This window comes from Phallusia mammillata, chromosome 6, assembly GCF_965637545.1.
Source record: "Phallusia mammillata chromosome 6, kaPhaMamm4.hap1.1, whole genome shotgun sequence".
NCBI lineage: Eukaryota > Metazoa > Chordata > Ascidiacea > Phlebobranchia > Ascidiidae > Phallusia > Phallusia mammillata.
The window spans coordinates 26,859,597-26,880,872 of NC_137257.1; the positions used below are offsets into that span (position 1 = coordinate 26,859,597).

General features: G+C 37.3%; 1 protein-coding gene and 1 pseudogene across 1 annotated transcript; both read right to left on the minus strand.

The window, feature by feature from the left end:
* Nucleotides 1-8,773: 8,773 nt before the first annotated feature.
* LOC145233760 (protein FAM200A-like) lies at nucleotides 8,774-9,493 on the minus strand. Its single transcript, XM_080098540.1, has one exon. The coding sequence runs from the start codon at nucleotides 9,450-9,452 to the stop codon at nucleotides 8,940-8,942; it is 513 nt and encodes a 170-aa protein (XP_079954666.1). The 5' UTR covers nucleotides 9,453-9,493; the 3' UTR covers nucleotides 8,774-8,939.
* A 53-nt stretch (nucleotides 9,494-9,546) lies between these two features.
* On the minus strand, nucleotides 9,547-10,277 carry LOC145234574 (zinc finger BED domain-containing protein 5-like; annotated as a pseudogene).
* Between the last annotated feature and the right edge of the window lie 10,999 nt (nucleotides 10,278-21,276).

Sequence of the window (21,276 nt, forward strand, 5' to 3'; positions counted from 1 at the left end):
GGGAACTAACTAACAACTAAAAGTCGAATGCGTGTAACATAAGAACATTTTTACAGTGGCATTTTTCTTCAAATTTAAAAAGGTTCTTGTGACTTCCATCGTTTTGGTTCAAAAAAAAAACTTAACCAAACAGAAGCCTGCCCAGAAAAAAAAGGTGGAAGTAATTCTATATCCTCATTTGGCGTCAGTTTGTGCAACTGGATAAGTTGAAATCAAAGTGAAAGTGAGAATCAACCATCTCCATTGTTAAACAATAGGCTTTATTGCATGACAACTAACAAAAATGCAATTGTTCGCGCACAATTGTAATGTTTTTGTCCTGTCTGTGATGTCAGATTATGCGCAATTTTGCATAACTCGTAAAAAAAAACTGCATAAAAATCCTGCAATCAACTTTCGTTTTTCTGAAATACACACTCAGACTTACGTCAACACATTTGGACTTAAAAGTTTGAGAAAAACTGGGTTCACGCGACCGAGATAAATTTTGTCAGGGATTGTGTTTCATAAAATATGGCAACCCTAGTCTAAGTTAACAACGAAAAGTCTACAAAACACATTTTTGTGCAATAACCCGGCGACGTTAAAGTTATTGGTATTGAGGCTGCAGCTCGAAGCAGTTTTATTTTCCCGAGGCAAAATACAAGACACGTCGCATTATCGAAGCCTCGCAAAACGCAGGCGTCGAAACAAAATGTGAAACAGAGCGGAATTTGATGATTATTCAGATAAAAACAGGAGGCAATTTGTTTGGGTTGCTGATTGCTAAACCGAAGTCAAGTTAGCCAAAGCGGCTGGCATATTCTCGCTGAAATAACAAAAAATAATAAAATTACAAATTTAAGACTTCAAACAACATAAATGCTTTATTGCGTAAAGCTGCTGAGAATTTAAAACACATACAAATGGGTGCCTTTACTTTATTTCGGGATCCAAGGCGATGACAACCCTGGTTATCAGTTTGATGCGTTTTTTGTAATGTGTAAGTTATATCGTAACGTTATGTTTATTATTTTACTGTTCTTACGTTGCAATTATCTGCATCGATGCAACAGGCCGATAATTCATCATTTTTCTCTTTTATTTTACTTACGAAACACCGGCACGGAGAGCATCACATTCAGCCAAAGTTCCCAAAATTAAATCAATTAAATATAACCAACATTAATTTTATCAAGTGCGGATGTATCTAAGGCAGTGCATCTCAATTGCTTTGCAGCGGCCCAAAGATTAATAGTGAATTATATCAAAGCTTTAATAAAAACATAATTGCCAGCGACATAGAATGAAACGTATCCATGCAAACGTTTCGACAAAAACAATTGTTGTCATCAGTGAAAAAAAAATATTCTACATCACTGGCAATTTTGTTTTTAATAAAACTACTGTTCAAGTCCGTGTCTTGTGTACTTGTTTGAACTGCATTATACATCATCCATGTAGAAAATGTGAATATTTGTTTGAAACTTTGTTGACAACTTCACTGATGATGACAACGGCGATTGTTCAAACGACTGCACTAATATTTATTCTACAAACACAATCTCTCTGGCAGTAATGATTTTAATTAATTTTTGTTATTCGATAAAACGTCTTTATGTAGGTTAAGTATTTACAATCATTGTTGCAATTCAAACGAATCTTTTCTCCGTTCGATTTGCAAATGTATGCGCAGTTTAGTTGCAACAAAGACACCAACCAAGAATGTCATTAGTTAAATCACGAACCAACCGAGAACCACAAGACACATTGTCATCAAAATATTAATTTGTGCTGCGTGTTTAGCACCAGATGTTGTTGCTGTAGTGATTGTAGGTGTTGTTGTTGCTGTAGTGGTTGTAGGTGTTGTTGTTGCTGTAGTGGTTGTAGGTGTTGTTGTTGCTGTTGTGGTTGTGGGTGTTGTTGTTGCTGTAGCGGTTGTAGGTGTTGAGGTTGTAGTTGTTGTTGCTGTTGTAGTATCCGGTGTTGTGGTTCTCCCTACATTGAGTTCAGCCGCACTCAGGAAGTTACATTCGTCGTTTTGGCAACAGGCAGCCACACAGTTACTGTAAGAAGATGTATTTTACTTATTATAAATATCTTAAAGTAAAAAAAGATATTTTAATAAAATCCGATTTTGGAAATTTAAAAAACTTGCAATTATTGGTCGCTATCATCAGTTTATTTTTAATTAATTATCTTCAGGTCGCAACTGTACGTTCTTGACCAGTCTAAACTTAAAAACAACTTACGTTCTTTGGAACACTATATACGGATCTGTTCATAAGTTTCATGGTGAAAATAACGGCCCAAATATGATGATATCACTGATGATGGCATGAGCATTTGCCGAAACGTTTGAACAATAAAGCATGTCGCTTTTTACGTCTATTTGGGCCGTTATTTTCACCATTAAACTTACGTTCTCTTTCCACAAAGTCCAGCATTACAGGCAGCCGCTGTCTGACACGAAACTTCCTGTACTGAAACAGAAAGAAGTTTCGATTTTAAAGCAAACGACTTTCAATCGGATTTCAGACTCACAAACAAATTTTTGTTTCTCGTTTCAATCCAACTTTTACAAACCACCATCAACATTTTCACCTTTCAAGTGTTTAATTCATATTTTGTTGTTTAAGTTAAGGACCAACCTTTTTGGTTCCCATCTTCTATTCTTGCACACTGATGGCCCGGAGCACAAGTGCTGCGTCGAACACTACTTCCATCTGGTCTGAGATTTGTCACACAGCGCACAATGTTGTTTATGTCACTAACTGGTCGAACGTTGCACTCATCCGCATCATAGCAACTGGCCGATACACAATTTCTGAACAGAAGAAAATGTGTGATTTCATTTAACAAACCATCCAATATTTTCGAAAAAATTTTGCTTTCGGAAAAGCTCAAAAATGTTTGTAGATCACAGACTAAAATATTTTAAAGTCACGAAATTTACTCACGTGAAATTGTCGCAGAGCATATTGCAAGTTTCGTATGTCGAACATATGGCGGTTGTTGTTGTGACTGCAAACATATCTATGTTACAATGAGATGTAATTACCAACGTTACCTTGTGTCGAGCCTCTGTGCTAAGAACATTGACTTGACCATTGTTTTAACACAGCTATGAAAGATAGTAGAGAAATGAATAAAGAATTGGTCCATCTATTGGTGTATAATCGAATCCGGACTTCCGTGTTTTAACTTGCCAACTTTTCTCACCTCCATCAGTGATAACTTCTCTCCTTGCACAAAACTCAGATGGCTGACATGTTTTCTTCTCACTAAGGATTCCATTTGTTGTTGTTCCCATCATGCAAGTCACCTCATCAACAAATTTAGCTATAGCGTCGTGGCTGCATTTTGATCGATCGTTGCAACACGCTGACCAACAATTCCTAAAGATATCATCTTGTTAATAATCCTGCTACGAATAGTAAGACGTCATTGTTAAACTGTGAATTTCATTATAAGCATCCTACTAATATAAAGTGTTATGGTTTGTACTTTGCCAAATGTGAAGATCATTCTAGTCATTAGTCTATCCAGTAAATCAAGCCATGATATATCTTGCCATCCAATAAATCAACCATGATATATCTTGCCATGGTTGCTTTTTAAACAGGCCTTGTTATGATTCTTATCCCTCGTTGCCTGAAGCCACAGTGCGCAACGTTTTTGGCATTTTGAGCAAAGTTGCAATTATTCCGTTGTTTGTTTAAAGCCCTCAGGCGAACACGCTGGCTATATTTAGGCAACTGAATTATTTTGGACTTGAATGGGTTTTAGATTATCCAGTGGATCGGAAAACGGTGTCCATATTAAGTTCTCATAGTTCGGACCTTGTACAAATAGATACTGCTAAGATTCTCATGCGATCTCGGTACCTTACTTCACCATCGCATTTTTGTGTGTTAGCTAAGTTTGCCGCAGCAACAAATCTGTTGTTTGCATCGAGGCCTCGGGCTAATCTTGTCTTCTCGTTTTAACCAAAGAACTTACGCCGAAGAAATTCTTAGCATTCTGTTCCATTCACCATCACTCTTATAAGCTTATAGCTGATGTGTTCTTTACTTGGAAAAATATAAAACGTTTTTGTTTTGACCTAAATGTTTTTGCTTTTGACCTTTCACAAACCGACCTTTCATGGTTTGTGTAAGGTCGATTTGTTTTTAACTAGTAATTGTTGCTGCGAGTTTGCTAATATCTGTGCTTTATTACAGTCAGCAAACTAAACCGGTATGTTCCTAAGATTGGGGAAAAACATATAATTATTCAAATATGTGTTAATTTCGAGTAAGGTATAGGGTGATTTAAATAACAAACGCTTTTTACCATGTTTAATTTAAAGGTCTATTCAAGACTTCAATGAACAGTGCGTCATTAGGAATATTAAAGTTGACAATCGTCTTTGTTTTTCATACGTTGTTTGCCCTACACTTCAGCTTATGTAGCTAGTTTCTCACGGCAAATTGAATTAACTGATTCAAGATAAACACGTGACTCCTGCGCAGAGTTTATCGCATGCAGTGGCGTCATCTTGGCATGTTTGAAAAAAAAAACTATCGTCCCGTCAAAACCTGTTTGAGGTAAATCACAGTAAGTCGAAGAAGCAGGACATTCTATCGGTATATAATCTTTTTGTGCGCACTAGTTATTTGCGCACTCGTTAACATCAGAAGCGGCCATAAATACTACAACATGTGTCGGATTCATTTTACTTTTAATCTTCACACATTCCCTAAACTTAAAAATCTTTCAAAAACAAGTAAAGCTTTCATAACAGACTGGGAATCAGCCTGGGCTACAAGGTTATGTTCGTTGGTTCAGCATTCACTTGTCAAATATTCAACAGTGTTAAATAATCTGTTTAAATTCAAAGAAACCTTGCGATGCCTTGAAAATAAGCAAACGGAATGTTTTCTACGATTAGGAGAATTTTTTTTATTGTAGCAGGTATTGTTGCTGTAGTGGTAGTTGTTTTTGTTGCTGTAGTTGTTGTGGTTGCTGTAGTTGTTGTTGTTGCTGTAGTACTGGTGGGAGTTGTATTTGGGACAATTCCGGAGTTACAACAATCAGTTTCGAAAGCGCAAAGATTAGCTGCACTTAATGCGTTACATTCGTCATTCTTGCAACAGGCAGCCGTGCAGTTGCTGTAAAAGTGGAAATTGCATAGTTAGTTTAACGATTTCCGTAGTTTTTAAAACTGAACTTGATTTAAGATATTGACTGCGATAAAGTTCTTAGTATTTTAGTAATAATAGTGCCATTAAGAGATTTTTAAAAAAAAAACTATTGTTTTGTTACCGAAAATTCCAGCTTTGCAGGCGGCAGTCGTCTGATATGATACCTCGGTTACTGTAAGCCAAAGAGTCGTAGTGTTAACACAGACAATATGGCGATACAAAATCGTTGTAGTTTGTTTTTGTGTCGTGTTAATTTTTTAAAAGCGCCATGGCATATTGGGTAAACAAGTTTGCTGAAATATTCTCGCAAGGAAAACGAAATCAAACAGAAACAACTCTTTCGATTTGGAATCTAATGATTAAACTTCGTAAGTTTTTCTTGCAAAAAAACACTAAAAACTTCAAACACAAACAAGTTATTACCTTACTTGATTTGCTTTAAAAAACTTCACAAACACAAACCGTCGTCAAACTTTACCCGATGAAGATGTGTTAAAATCTAAAACTTCCTGTGCATCATTCATTCGACAACACACGACTAATGCAGTTTGCACTTTACCATATTACAAGGAAAGACCTGTAAGTCAACATTATCACAAGAAACGGTTGTTTGAACTCCATGATACATCATCTATGCACTGCAGGGGTCTCCAACACGCGGTCCGCAGGCCAGATGTGGCCCTCGAGGCAATTTTCCGTGGACTGCGGCGTCATTAGTAAATTAAAAAATATTAATATCTAGTCAAATATGACCAACTTTTTTTGATTTACTCATTCGTCGAGTGTTTAACAAAAGAAAAGTAATGAAACTTTAACTCGTACCCATATAAAACTACGTTAAAAAATTCAACGTTTGTGATGCATAATTGTGATGAAACAATGCGAACTTAGTCTGATCAGAGACTACTAAGCAGAGACTGCACACTCAGAGTTGCAAGTCGGGCCGGGCTTTTCGGGCCGGGTTCGGGTTCGGGCCGGGTTCGGGCTTAGGTATTTGTGAGAAAACGGGCTTAAAACGGGCCTGACTTTAAGTTTCGTGTCCGCCATTTTTTTTTTAATAAAATCACTCAGCTAAGTAACAAGTCTCTAGCTTTGACCTAATGCCCACTCTACTCTAAAACGTGTTGTTTACCCCATTGTCTACTATTATTTATTGTGTTTGTTGTCTTTCTCTTTTTCTTTCTCATCCTTTGTTGCAAGGCTTTTTTGGATAGGCCTGTCAATCAAAATTTCGGGCCTAAACGGGCTTCTCAAAAACGTTTCGGGTTCGGGCCGGGCTTCGGGCTTATACTTTCGGGTTCGGGCCGGGTTCGGGCTCAGATTTCGGGCCCGCTTGCAACTCTGTGCACACTGCCTATTTAGCGACGACATAAATGGGGCGATATCTTTGCCGATACGCAACGGATCAAACTAAAATTTTGTATGTAAGTTTGAATTAATTATTCAGATTTTTAGGTATTTTAATCTGATACTTATTAAACTTTATTTGTGTTTTAAAAATAAAAATGTTCTCTGCAAGTATTAAGATCGGTTCCGCATGAACGCTACCACTAAGAGATTAAAGTGGTGTTGTCGTCGGTTTTTCGTGTTTACGTGAAGCGTAGACTTTCAAATCGGATATTATTGGTTGTTAAACAAACTAGAATACTTTTTAAAAGATATAAAGGTAAAACACCCATCCGGCCCATTGAAATACAGGCCCAAGGTAGTGGCAGAAAGTGAGATTTCTGATATGAGCACATGTGTTTAGGCAAAATTGGATATAGGTTACTTTTAAGTTGTGCTGCAGGTTTTTGTCGACAGCTCTCTCCTATACTAAGAATGTATTGACTGAAATACACTACTCCCAAACGATTTATTTGTCTTAATATTGTTGAACTGAAATTAAAAGAGCTGTGGTAAAACTTTTCTTTTGAAACTAATGTTGTGGTATTTTTTTTCTAGAATACAGTGACTTTAGAATGGTAATAAGTTGTTGATAGGCTCTGACTTAAAAAGATGGAGTTGCGTCACCACAGCAACATGCTTAAACTCATCAAATGTGGAACCAAGTCACAAGTTTATTGTTACCATTAAATCAGCAGTTTCTGTTATGTTTTGTAACAGACTAGATTTGTATGCACCTTGCTACTTCAAAGTTCAGAGACAGACAATTCCAAAGTGTATCTTTTATACTTTTTTATTTTTGCTGCAAAACAATAAATTTGTATTTTAGCTGGTAGAAAAAATAAAGTTACATGCAGATGCAGTGGTTGCTTTGCCAATTTTACCACATGGACACAAATGAAAATGTCACAACTCAAAGATAGACAATAGATGAAATATATGACTGAACAATGTACAAAAGTTCAAAAAAGTTTGCTTTAATGATGGAATAAACAAAAAACACACAAAAAAGTAGGCAGTTGATTTGAAAACAGTCCAGCCTCAATTGTATTTTAAATGCAATACCGTAAAACTTGTCAAATGCCTCAAAAATTATATATTAAAACTAATGGCAATATTGATTAAAATAATGAGTGATACTATTTCCAGTTTCATCCTAAACATCAAATTAATATATCTGGGATCAACACCTATGAGATTGGATAGTTTAAGCTGCAAACACAACTTCTAAAAACACTTTTGTGTAAAAATGTTAAATTGATTAAAAAACAACACAACTACCAGAACAAAAAGCGAAATGACAAAACTGATTGCATTTCAAATGTGTAAGGCCTGGCATGGTCTTTATTTGATGATGACTGATTTTAAAATTTAGTGCCATTCCCTTGAGAACATATGCTGTTTCCAGTTTCATCCTGATATTCATTAAAATAATATATCTGGAATCAACACCTATGAGGTTGGTTAGTTTGAGCTGCTTGAATTGATATTTAAAAAACACAAGTACCAGAACAAAAAGGCATAACAGATTTAAAATTTTAGTTACATTCTTTTGAGAACATTTGTAACTGCCAGCAATTCGTATTACATTTCTTTTCGCAAATATAATCTATACATGTTGGCAATGGTTCATTTTTCGTCATACATGCACATCCGAAAAATTGGTAGCAAATTTCATACATTCAATCGCCACCTATGCCGTTTTTTTCGCCTGCGCAAAGTTTCTTTCTTCAATATGTTTTCAAAAGTAGTCAAGTTGATGTACCAATTAATAAAATTTAATTCAAAAGCCTACGCTTCACGTAAACACGAAAAAACAGACGACAACACCACATTTTCCTATCCTTTTCCATTGTAAACGCCGCAATCTTACTGGTCGCGTTCAAGCGGAACCGATCTTTATCAAAATCGCAGTGTGCAGTCTCTGCTTAGTAGTCTCTGGTCTGATCATCAAAGCGTCAACTTCAGAATCCGTTTAGTTCTTTGTGTTTAGTGCATAGGATTAGTTAATGGATAAAGAACATTTACGTTAATGAAGGCGAACCAACATTTTATTGATACTTGAGAAGGCCGCATAAGTTGTTTCAAAAGCCTAGGATCGTGGTTTCCAAACCATTTCATTTTCTTAAAGAAACAAATTGGATCCGCGGTCCAAGATAAATTCAATGCTAAAGCAAGTCAATTAAACCCCCTAGCACATTGGTTCCCAAACTTTATCTACTCGCGTACCATTTTTTTGTTCATGCAGCGTTCTCGTACCACCTACAATAATTGTTAGAAAACCCTAGAATTCACAAATAAAAAATGATAGGCAAAATGTTTAATGAATACCATTGAATGAGATAATTAAAACCCTCAAGTCAAAATTAACAAAACCACAAGACAATTTTAATGAGATGGATGAAGTTGTTTTTTCTCGACCAGTTGGTCGATGCGAGGAATCACTTTGCTGACAGCGCATCGAATGTCATGTCCAGGCGCAACAAGACGGTTCCGTTTCTTCGATTTAATAGTCATCATAGCAGAGAACCCCTGCTCGCACTCCCACGTAGACGGAAAAATTAATAACTGGGGAACAGCATGATTGGCTAGCGTAGGATACGATGACACCATACTCAGCCAGAAGTTTATAGGACAACATTCCTTGTGCATCGTTTTTGCTGTCTCATCAGCTTGAATGTCTATTAGCTCCTCTTGTTCCCCGGTTCCCACAGGCACATCGGCTGGATCAACGAAGAACGGGTTCGCGGAGTAAGCACAGCATGCAAAGTCCGGGAAGTAATGCATCAATTCAGTCTTGAGTTGTGAAAGATGACAGACAATTTCTTCGGAAATTTCGCATAGACATAGACGGAGCCCCGTCTGTTGTGCATCCAACCAACTTTCCCCAGTCCAATTCATTCAGTCTAAAAAATCGTTAACAATGTTAAAAATATCCTTTCCTCTTGTTGTACTGGGAAGATCCTGGCACATAAGTAGCTCTGTCTTGACAGAATTATCTTGCGTAAAACGAACATAAACAAGTAACTGACAGCAGTTGGTTACGTCCGTTGACGTCCAGTTGAATTGAAAACCCAAACTTTGAGGATTTAACTACCGCAATTACTTGGTCAGCGATATCGACTGACATCTCCTCTATTCGATTCTTCACAATGTTGTTAGATAGGGGCACACTATCAAGCTTTGCAACCGCTTCCTCTCCGATCACTTGTCTAACCAAGATCTTCGCTGCTGGCATTATGAGAGACTCTGCAATTGTATGCGCCTTCATGTTTTCAGCCACCAGGAGGGAGACTTCATACGACGCTTTAACAATGCCCCTTTTCCTCTGGTAAATAGTGCCAGTTTTGTCCAAGCGTTACCGCTTAACATTCTCGCCAAGTCGCTGAAAGTAACTGGCATCTCGGTCCTTGTTGCTAGCATGAGTTGTCTCCAGATGGCGTTTGAGCAGGCTGGGTTTCATTGCTGCATTAGCAAGAGTCTTCATGCATACTACGCACTGCGGCAGTAACTCTCCTCTGTGCTCGATAGCTATGAACCCGTAATCTGGGCTATACTTTCGTTTTGACATGTTACTAAACTTTAGCCTTTAGTAACCAACGGCTCGTAAATATTAAACAAAAATTAGTCAAACTTTTACCGCCCTCGCTACAGTGCTACTGTCAACACAACTACTAGCTTATTACAAAAACTATAACTTTAAGGATTTATTACGTCGTAATAACGGATTCATTACGTCGTAATGAACCTATTTCGTCACAAAGAAACCCTGCTTTACAGTTCAATGTGTCAATACACCAAGGAATTAGAATTTAGTAGAGAATATAGTATGAAATTTCACGCTCTACGTGACTTGTGTGAATTAAAATAATGCTTACGATAATCACTAGAAGATCATTTGCGATCGTTTGGTGTGAACTTAATGAGTTGCTCGCGTACCACCCTGTAGACCTTCGCGTACCACTAGTGGTACGCGTACCATAGTTTGGGAACCACTGCCCTAGCACAACGAAGTTAAAGTATTTTTCAGTTTTACCACTACAGCTTTTAGGATTCATTTCACCTAAATATTATTTGCTTGGTAACGCAAATCAATGATCTAAGAGCGGTTTGTGACATCACAGACAACTCCAAGATATGAATTATGCGCAAACAATTGCTTTCATTGTTGCTTGTGTTGAAATAAACAAGCCTGGAACACGCACGTAAGATTTCAAAGAAAACCTCCTGAAAGTCGACGAAAATAGAGCCGTCAACCAATAAATAACCAGAAACTTTGGAAAGAGCAAGAATGATAAAGTGGTGTAGCGTGCAGTATCCATATCTTTAAAAGCGTTTTGGCATCTGTATCGGATCTTGGACTTTTAATTCAAAACATATCGAACTTTGGACTTTAATACTTTATTTCAAATCATTTACTTGCATGCCCTAATCGTGACGCATTTGCCCCGGCCAAACTCGGTCAAACCTCGCCTTTTTGTCTGCACAAAAGCTTGACCAGCTATTAAACCTGTTTAAACCTGTTTTCTAATCACTGCACCGGTCATAAACTTGATCAAGGCTATATTTGTATCTCTAATTTACGTGTTAACGGGAACCATGTCTTAAACGGCTTCCAGCTATGTTACATTTGACGTTTCTATAAGCAATTTAACGAATAATTACGGTTTAGAACTTAGTTAATCTTCTCGGGCGTGCGTTTTCACAACTATGCCCGCATAACAATATGTGACCTGAACGCTATAAAGATCGGCGTATTTCAGACTTAAAGTCAGTAGAGTTACCATAAGAGTTCATTAGTTACAATAACAGTGCTTTGGTGTAGCTCACGCGTTGGCGTTGTGACTTTTGTGTTGCGTGTTTAACCGCAAATTGCGCTGTCGTATTATGCTTTGTCGATAATATAGATGGGGGAATGTTACTGAAGTGTTGCGTCATTTAGGTTTAGTTAACAACATTAGTTTGTTTAATTAGGGAGTCAGATATACGGAAGTGTTATCAATTGTCTACTATAGGGTCAGTACAATATTGGTGACCCCGACATGATGAAATTGATTTCCGCGCAGTTGGCCTTCTGATAATATCGCTGTTAACAACGCCTAAATTTATGATGCAGAGAACTGCTAGCTTCGTTCCTGTTTGTGTAAGCTCTGCGACGCATTGTTATGATGTGCCTGTTCCGTCTGTATGGATTAGGTCGACGAGATTGTATTATTCTGACGTTGAGTTGGGCACGAATTATTCTGTTAAGCCGTCACCTAGTGACCAGGCCGCATCGTTGTTTATTCCGCCTAGCCAGACAACGTGTGCACCGTATTCTACGCCTCGTTATCCAGTTGTTCCTGCGCCTTTTGGGGTTGGTGAACTTAATTTTTCTCCCATGTGGACAGATGCGGTAAAATTTTGGTTTTACAAAAAACTTATGATAAATTAAGTTGTTTTGGTGGTAAAATCGTAGCAGGATAGTTGTAATTAAAAAATGTTTTTATTTTGTATTTGTTAGTTTGTATTTTCTTTGTTTTTAATGTTAGGCTTAAGAGATGACAAAGATAAGTTTGTTGCTTGTCGTTTGTTTGTTAGTTGCAATGTTAGTTGATCCAGGACACAGCATGAAGAAGAAAGACACTGCCCCGCATCCAAACTCTGTATTGGGAAGCAACAACGGAGGGTGAGATGGTTTTGTAAACAAGGTTTTGTAAACATTTTAGTGTTCGGGATTTTCCGGGCCTGTCCTTTACTCTGCAGTCACAAACTGTTTGTACGAGTGTTGGAGACCTGTGATTGAAATATCTGACCCAAACCGGAGGTTAAACGGTGTATTTCCGGCATTGTTGTTTTGTGCAACTACGTTTGACACCAACTTGTATTTTGCAGTGGTGATTCAGATCAACTGAAAAAAGCAGTCGCTCAAGAAAAACGAGGTAAACGTCACTGAGTAATTTATTTTCTTAGAATGTGGTTATAAGTTGGTCAAACGACCTGCTGAGTTTAAACCAAAAAAGATCACATAAAAATACCTCATTCATATATCTCATTCCATCAATCAAAACATCGAACATAATCAAATTTATTTCATCCCTTTCAGTCATTCGAAGCCAAATCGAAAGCAACTACGCAGTGCCACCAGGGAGTTGAAGTCACCGTTGACTGACCAATCAGCTTCAAGGGCGCGCATTTTGAATTGTCGCCAAAATAAAATAAATAATCAAATCAGCTCAATGTGAGATTGTTGTTGAGTGAAATAATTCTGAAGAGGGTCTGACATAGGGTTGCCATATTTTATGATACACAATCCCTGACAAAATTTATCTCAGTTGCGTTAAACCAGTGGTTCTCAAACTTTTTCGTTATTTTCTCTAAACGGTCTCTTTGCCATTATTTCGAGGGCTTGTTGTCCTTGAGCCTGAATGTGTTTTTCAGAAAAAGGAAAATTGATTGCAGGATTTTAGCTAGTTATGTAAAGTTCTGCATAACAATGATCCAAATCTGACACTACAGACAAGACAAGAACATTACCATTGTGCGTGAACAACAGCATTTTTGTTAGTTGACATGCAATAAAGCCTATTGTTTGGCAATTGAGACGGTCGATGATTCTCAATTTCACATTGATTGAGAATCATCGATCGTCTCACAGAATTACTTCCAGCTTTGTCTCACGGAGCCCCAAAGGACCCAGTTTGAGAACCGTTGGGTTAACCTTTTTTGCGATCCAATTACTTCTATTGCGGAATAAATTTAGAATATTCGGAATTCACAGTGACACGAGAAAACGTAAGATACAATACTCTGATCCTTGTTAATTAACTTTGTGCTTCTGTTTAGTTAAGTTTATTAGGCTTAGCTTACTAACCCTTGCCACTCTAAAGTCGCCAACCCTTGCCACTCTGAAAACTATTCGGACCAATTTCAAATTGTCACAGAAAACAACAACACTGGGAGCCGCCCTTTTAAAGATCTTTTTAATTTGAAATACAATGCAACTAGTGTAAAAACGTTTCTATATCTCATGACATTCGACTTTTTGTTGTTAGTTAATTCCTTGCATATTAGGTACACAGTTAAAGCAAATAAAACTTCCCACGTTCCCACGTAGCATCGAACGCTTTGTTTTCTTGAGACGCGGATTTTTATTTCTGTATTTAACGCGTATTGTTAGACAATTAGTAACAAACAGGTATTGGTACGCGCGCACACACAGTACAAAACGAAACAGTAACGCTAACCTGCCCGCCGCCAGTTTACCTCTTTACGTTTCATGGTATAGACACGGTTGTAGCTACGTAATAGAGATTTTGTCCATTGATACATTTATTTCATAGTATACCTATATATTTTCTTAAATTCCTGACTTTTAAGTACATTTTAACATTTCTCCCTGACGCAGATTTAAACACTAAATTCCCTGCATGTCAGGGAAAATCCTGACGTATGGCAACCCTAGTCTGACGGCGGCTGTTCACAGTTTGTGGCTTACGTAAGAAAACGCATGTTTGTATCTGGTGGAAATAGGCTTTATCAAGTCGGAAATAGCTGCATATATTGAGATGGTAATATAGTTAAAACTTTACAGCAATATTTGACAAAGTCCACATTGTCACATCCCATGAAAACACAAACATGAGTTGGAAACAGGATGTTTATGAAACTTTCATGTGGATTTCACATCACAACTTCCTGTGTATAAGTTGAGTTCGCTTCGGTGCAAACTTCCAGCAATACATTGTGACATATGTTGGTTCGGGATGAAAAGCAAGAGATCAAGTTTAATCTGTTAGTCCGCATAAAGTGTTTGCAACATTGCAGTGAGTTGTCGGTGTGAATCACCAAGTATTAAACAACATCAACAAAACATAGTTGTTTTGTGTTGGAAGGCAGATCTGTGGTTAAGAGGACGTTACCTTTGCCTGGAAGTAGATTCTGTTTATTAATTCTTGCCTTGTATGTAATTCCATGAACATATGTTGGGTAGTTAATATCAACAACAGTTTATTTACAAAGTTAGTTGCTTGTGCAAACTTGTTGCATTAAACCATGACAAATATTAAGTAAACCAATTTCAAATAGCATTGAAGAAACAAACAGCGATGCCACAGCTTAAACGCATAGATTTTTTTTAAACCCGCTCAAATTATGACAAAGTACTTCATCGTTTCTGTGTTTCCAGCGAGACAGAAGAGATGACAAAGTTAAGTTTGTTGCTTTTTGTTTGTTTGTTGGTTGGTTGCAATGTTGGTTGATCCAGGACACAGCATGAAGAAATCCCCTATATTGGTGAGCATTAATGGAGGGTAAGATGGTTTGTAAACACAAAATACAAAACTTGAAATTTAATTGTCAGGAAATGTACAACCAAGTTATATGTGATCCGAATATTTTGCCTAAAACTTTTCGTAGGGTTTCTGTTCCCTGGGATTTCGAAAACAACGAAGATCTTGAAATGTTTGAAGATCTTCTCAGAGGTAACAAGTGTTGACTACAATATATCGCTTGAGGAGTTTACAGTTTGTAATCTTCTCATATTAACTAAATACATCCGCAATATAAACCGCAATGCTGCGGTTTAAACAACAAACCATAAATCTGCCCAGTGATATCACATTTTATCTTAAATACTTTTGTCAGGTCGGGAATCGAACCCACAACTCCACGATTACAAAACCGATGGCATAAAATTAAACAAATGTTTTATTTCTTGCAGATTTCAAAGATGAACTGATTAAAAAAGACAGAATGAAAGGATAAACTGAAAATACCGAAGTTGCCTTTATTCAGATGTGATCCGTAGTTGGGAAAGTTAATAAAATTATTTAAGTGCGGTTATTTATACGCTGTGCTACAATGTAAACAGATTTAAACAATAATTGCTGAATTTAATTAAAGTCAACAAAACAAAACAAACGTCTTTGAAGTTTTTGCAAATGTGCATCACAGGTATAAAGAACATTTATGTTGAATGTAATCTTTTCATGTGAAAGCCGAATAGAGAGACTTAGACTGAAATGTGGGCCCTAAATATCAGCAGCAAACCTATGGTGCAACATATAGTGGATTAAGCAACATAAGGAAAGTAGACACTTACCGAAAGTTTGCGGAAGACCAGGCGTTGAAAGTGCTGAAAGTTAGTCGTGTCAATTGTTGGTGGTTCTTCTCAAGTATCAAACAACATCAACAAAACTGTTTGCTAAACTCATTGTTAAAACGGGAAGTGCATACGGACGTTTGGTATGGATGGGCGATTTGAACGAGCTGCAAGCACTGTTTTGTATTGGAAGGCAGATCTGCGGTTAAGAGGGCGTTTCCTCTGCCTGGAAGTAGATTATGTTTATTAGTTCTTGACTTGTATGTAATTCCGTGATTAACATATGTTGGGTCGTTAATATCAACAACACTTTGTTTACAAAGTTAGTTGCTTCGCAAGAAATGGACGATGTGTTAGAATTATTATTGTTAGCTTCCAATAACGGGTTTCCCTTCAAAATTGTGCATTTAACTGTAACAAAAGTAAATTAACCCGATTTCAAATAGCATAAGTAAAACAACAACAGCTGTACCACAGTTATATCACGATGCTCTTGAGCCCGCTTAAATTAGGAAAGTGTATTTTATCGTTTTGTGTGTTTGCAGCGAGTTAGACGCACGGCGTAATGTTTCTTATGTTTACAGTTGATTCCAAGTAGGAGAGATGACGAAGTTAAGTTTGTTGCTTGTGGTTTGTTTGTTTGTTGCAATGTTAGTTGATCCAGGACACAGCAAGAAGAAGAAACGAAAGAAAACCACAATCCCGGTTATACGCCCTGTACAAGGAAGCATCAATGGAGGGTAAGATGTTTTAAACAGTGATTTCAAGTTTGAAATTTTTTGGCAACTGTAAGGAGTTGGACATATACAACCGAGTTTCAAACGATCTAAATCAGGCGCGATGAAATCCTGGCATCGCATGCGGCCCATGAACACTTTCAGCTTACCGTCAGGCAAATACAATGTGTGTTTATTTAGGAGGTAACAAGTGCTTTATGACGGTATAAACGCGTTTACTTTAGGTAATATTTGGGTTTCAAAACATGGTGTCGATTAGAACAGCAAAGTTAGTTCTTCAATACAAATGAGGTTTACTATTTGCGGCAAGAATTTGCCAAACGATAATGTGGCTCTCCATCTTCTCAGTCTTGGAACATTTTGAGTTGGATAATTTACACGAAACTTTTTCGCTGGGTTTCTATTGCCTGGGATTTGGAAAACAACAACGATGGGAATGAAGATCTTGAAATGTTCGAAGATCTTCTCAGAGGTAACAAGTGTTGCTTACAAGATCTCACTTGAGGCGTTTGCAGTTTGTAATTTTTCCCATATTAAGTAAGTATATCCGCAATATAAAGCCGCAATGCTGTGTTTTAAACAACAAACCATAAATCTTCCCAGTGATATCAGATTTCTTCTTAAATTCCTTTGTCAGGTTGGGAATCGAACCCACAACTCCACGAGAACAAAACCGATGAAATAAAATTAAACAAATACTTGATTTTTCTTGCAGATTTCGAAGATGAACTGATTGAAGAAGACAGAATGAAAAGGATAAACTAAAAATATCGAAGTTGACTTTATTTAAATGTGAAACTGAGATTAAAACTTTAATAACTTATTTTATGTGTTATTTAATTACAGATAACTGATTACTGAATTTAATAAGTTTAACAACAACAACATGTGTGCTCGATGTTTTTGTAAATGTGCATCACAGGCATAAAGAATATTTATATTGAATGTAATCTTTACATCTGGCAGTAAGTCTACATTGTTGTTGCGGAGTTGATAGAAATGTGGAAAGTTTGTAAGTTGGAAGTTGCTTACGTTTATTATTTCTTGTTCCGCAGTTGCCTTGCTAGTCAACATATGCTTGGGTCGTTAACATCAACAACATTATACCTACAAAGTTGGTGTTTATGTGGAAGGCGGTGTTGGCAACGTAAGGGTTTGAAAGTGTTGGTTTGCATTCAAAGTTTTACATTTAAAGTGGGTTTCCTAAAGAGTATTTTACCAAGACAAACAATAAATCCAAGAGGTGTTTTGTCATGGTTTAGAGCAGTGGTTCTCAATTTTTTTTATTGTCGGGGCCAAATGGTACTTTTTTAATTGTGTAAGGATCCACACAAAAAACGAGACCCTTTAGTAAATCACTAAAGATTATTACCTTGAAAGCTGAAATAGCAATCTTTGGTCGTTTTATGACGTCTGGTGCGAGCCGCAAAATAAGTAGTTGGGAACCGCATGCGGCCCTGAGAGCCGCGTTTGAGAATCACTGATTTAGAGGGCGAAGCTTGTTCCCGAGAATTATGTAAAGAATAATGCTTGTTGTATTAGCAGCTGATTTTAAGCAGAAGTTATAATGAAGTTAAGTTTGTTGCTCGTTGTTTGTTTGTTGGCGGCAATGTTGGTTGATACAGTATGCAGCAAGAAGAGAAAAAAGCGAAGTTAGCTGTAAAAGTTCGAAGTGTCAACGGAGAGTAAGTTCATGTGGTGGAATAGACCAGGGGTGTGCAACCTGTGGCCAGCGGGCCAAATGCGGCCCATTGATTAAAGGTTGTGCGACCCGCAGAGACGCTGGAATTTCAAATGTACTGGCAAACGAGTCCAATTATTATACATTTTTGAGCAGATTAATGCGCCCGGTGCTGCTTTTTCTGCCACCTGACAATGCGGCTGGAATCAAAAGCGAAAGTTAACTCAAAGTAGGCAAGTATTTGGTATGCAAGTAAAATCACCTTGCGTTATATAAATGTGCGGCCTGCGATCTAATCACGGTAATTGTATTTGGGCCCACAGTGACAAAAGTTTCACACCCCTGGTCTAAATGTTTCCGGGACTTATAATATGATTAACTGCAAGTCGTTTTTGTAGTTTGAAGTAATCGAAGTATTTCGCGTGATATTTGCGCAGGGTTTCTATCGCGTGGGATTTTGAAAGAAGCGACAATGAGAAAGAGGAGCTAAAACTATTGGAAGATCTTCTCAAAGGTGAAGAACTGTTTAAACCTGAGTTCGACATCTCAAGAGAGGCGTTTGCAATTATTTTTATAAAGCTAAACATAGTCGAATATTGCACCAACAAAGTGTTTCTTATACAATATACAGTAGAATTAGAATATCCTAATATGTAACGTTTCCTTCAAAAAACCAGATTGGGTTCGAACCCACATCGTCACGAATAAAAGACTATTACAAGTTTAAAACAAAATTATTTTTCTGTAGATTTCGAAGAAGAGCTCAACAATGAAGATGTTTAACAAAAAAAGGACAAAAACCAAAATCTGGATGCAACAATGCTTATTATTTAAAAAATAAAAAGTATATATGTTCCGTACTTTATGACAAAGTAAGTTTGAGTTGATTTGCAAACTGCGAATGTTATAAAGCACAAAAAAGTTGCGAGCACAATTAGGGTATCAATGTTTGAAACGCTGCATCTACACCTCCACCAAGACAGAGACTGCTGGAATATAGGGAGAGCAAACACGAATAATACAACAATAGCAGAAATTAGGTGTATATTTGTTTGTGTTGATTTATCCTATTGGTTGACCAAATAGATCAGTGGTTCAAAACCTGAGTCAAAAGAAAACGTTTTCGACGCCTGACCTTTCGTAATTCCGAAATATTTTAAGAATGCTTAAATGAAATATCACTGTTGAATAATGACGTCTTCCTATTCGTAGCAGGATTTTTTTTGACAAGAAGATATTTTTAGGAATTGTTGGTCAGTGTGTTGCAACGATCGGTCAAACTGCAACTACCACGTTGTGGACGTAATAGTTGATAAAGTGACTTGTATGACGGGAACAACAACAAATGGAACCCTTAGTGAGAAAAAAACCACGTCAGAAATCTGAGTTTTGCGCAAAGAGAAAAACCATCATTGATGGAGGTGAGGAAAGCTGGCAAGATAAAACATGGAAGTCCGCATTCGAGTATAAACCAACAGATAGACCAATTCTGTATTAATTTCTCTATAACTATTCATAATATAGCTCAACAATTAAGTCAAATTATTTAACACAAAGGCCCGACACAAGGCAATGTTGTTAATTCTCATGGTAATGTAGTTTTGTTAAAAAAAAAATTCTTCTGTTTATAAATTGTGCATCGGCATGCTGTAAATGTCTATTGTCTCCAGCATAAACCAACGCAATGTATGACCGGAAGGTGCTGCCACCTAGCGGAATTATCGATTCGGCTGAACAACCCTATTGGTTACGACAGTAAATCGGACAAGGTAAAAAGTTCTTTGTTGTTGCATGTGCTCGGAGATAGAGTACAAGAAATTTACAATACCGTCAAGTTTAAAGAAGGAACTGAATTGCGCTTTGATTGCATTGTGGAACAGTTTGATAGTTTTTGCTGCCCAAGACGTAATCTAACATTTGAGCGTTTCAAGTTTTTTTCTCGGGCTCAAATGCCTGGTGAAACATATGGCAACTTTACCACGGTCTTAAAAACGATGGCTGCTGCGTGTGAATTTGGTGATTTGATGGATTCACTTATACGTGATAGGTTAGTGTGTGGGATTTTATGTGACAAAACCCGCCAGTGTCTTCTTCGCGAGGAAAACTTAACTTTGGAAAAGGCTTTAAAACTGTGCAAGGCACACAAGTAGGTCTTATCACAAATTGCGGAAATGAAATCTAACTTTATTCCAGTGGGCTCGTCTGTTGATGAAGTCAAAAGTATTGTTGGGCAGTCTCGGGTACTTCCTTGAATGCAATTAGTATTGTGCACAATAAACAAAGAAATAAAGGAATGGAAGGCAAGCACGTCACAACGCATATACTAATTGCATTCAGTTTTATTTACCCTGATGAAGGCGACCTGTATAGGACTTCGAAACGTCGGAATTAAATTACATTTGCCAGAAGAGCTTTATAAAGTTGATAATAAGCCTGGCACCAATAGCTTATGTGTTATGAATTGATAATTTGATTTGTTTTTTGCAGCTAGAATATGCCGGCCGTTTTGACTAACTTGACATCGGTTTAACAATCAGCGCGACCCAGACAAATTGCAAATTTCGCTCTGTTTAGCATTTTGTTTCGGCGCATTCGTTTTGCGAGGATTCAATGATGCGACGTGTCTTGCAATTGTCGCACGGTACGTAAAACTGCTCTAAGTTGAAGCTCAAATACTAATAGCTTTAACCATAACATTCGTTAACTAGGGGGCAATACACTAATTTTCTCTCCCCCAGCATGCGACGTCCGTTTCATTTTAACACACTAAAAAGAGAGTAAATGCACATAAACGTCACGACAGTTAGGAGGAAAAATGCGTCCGGTTATCGTTTGATAATGAATGGTTTTATATACGATTAACTACGGCAAGATTAAACGTTTTGTCATCATCCCAGTAAACCGAGCCCCGTGCAAAGGACATGACATCCTGCTTTCTTTAGGCAAAACGTTCAGCGTGTAATATGCAACTTGACGGAAATGAGTCATTGTGTGTGTTGCCACAACGGCTTGTTGGAAAAGATCTAAATTTACGTTAAAAAGAGCGGCAGACCATCAGTGTCAGTGTAACATTTTATATTTGAAACAAAAAACATTCCGTTTGATTATTTTTAAGGCATCGTAAGGTTTCTTTGAATTTTTTTTAACACTGTTGAATATTTGACAAGTGAATGCTGAACCAACGAACATAACCCTGTAGCCCAGGCTGATTCCTAGTCTGTACTA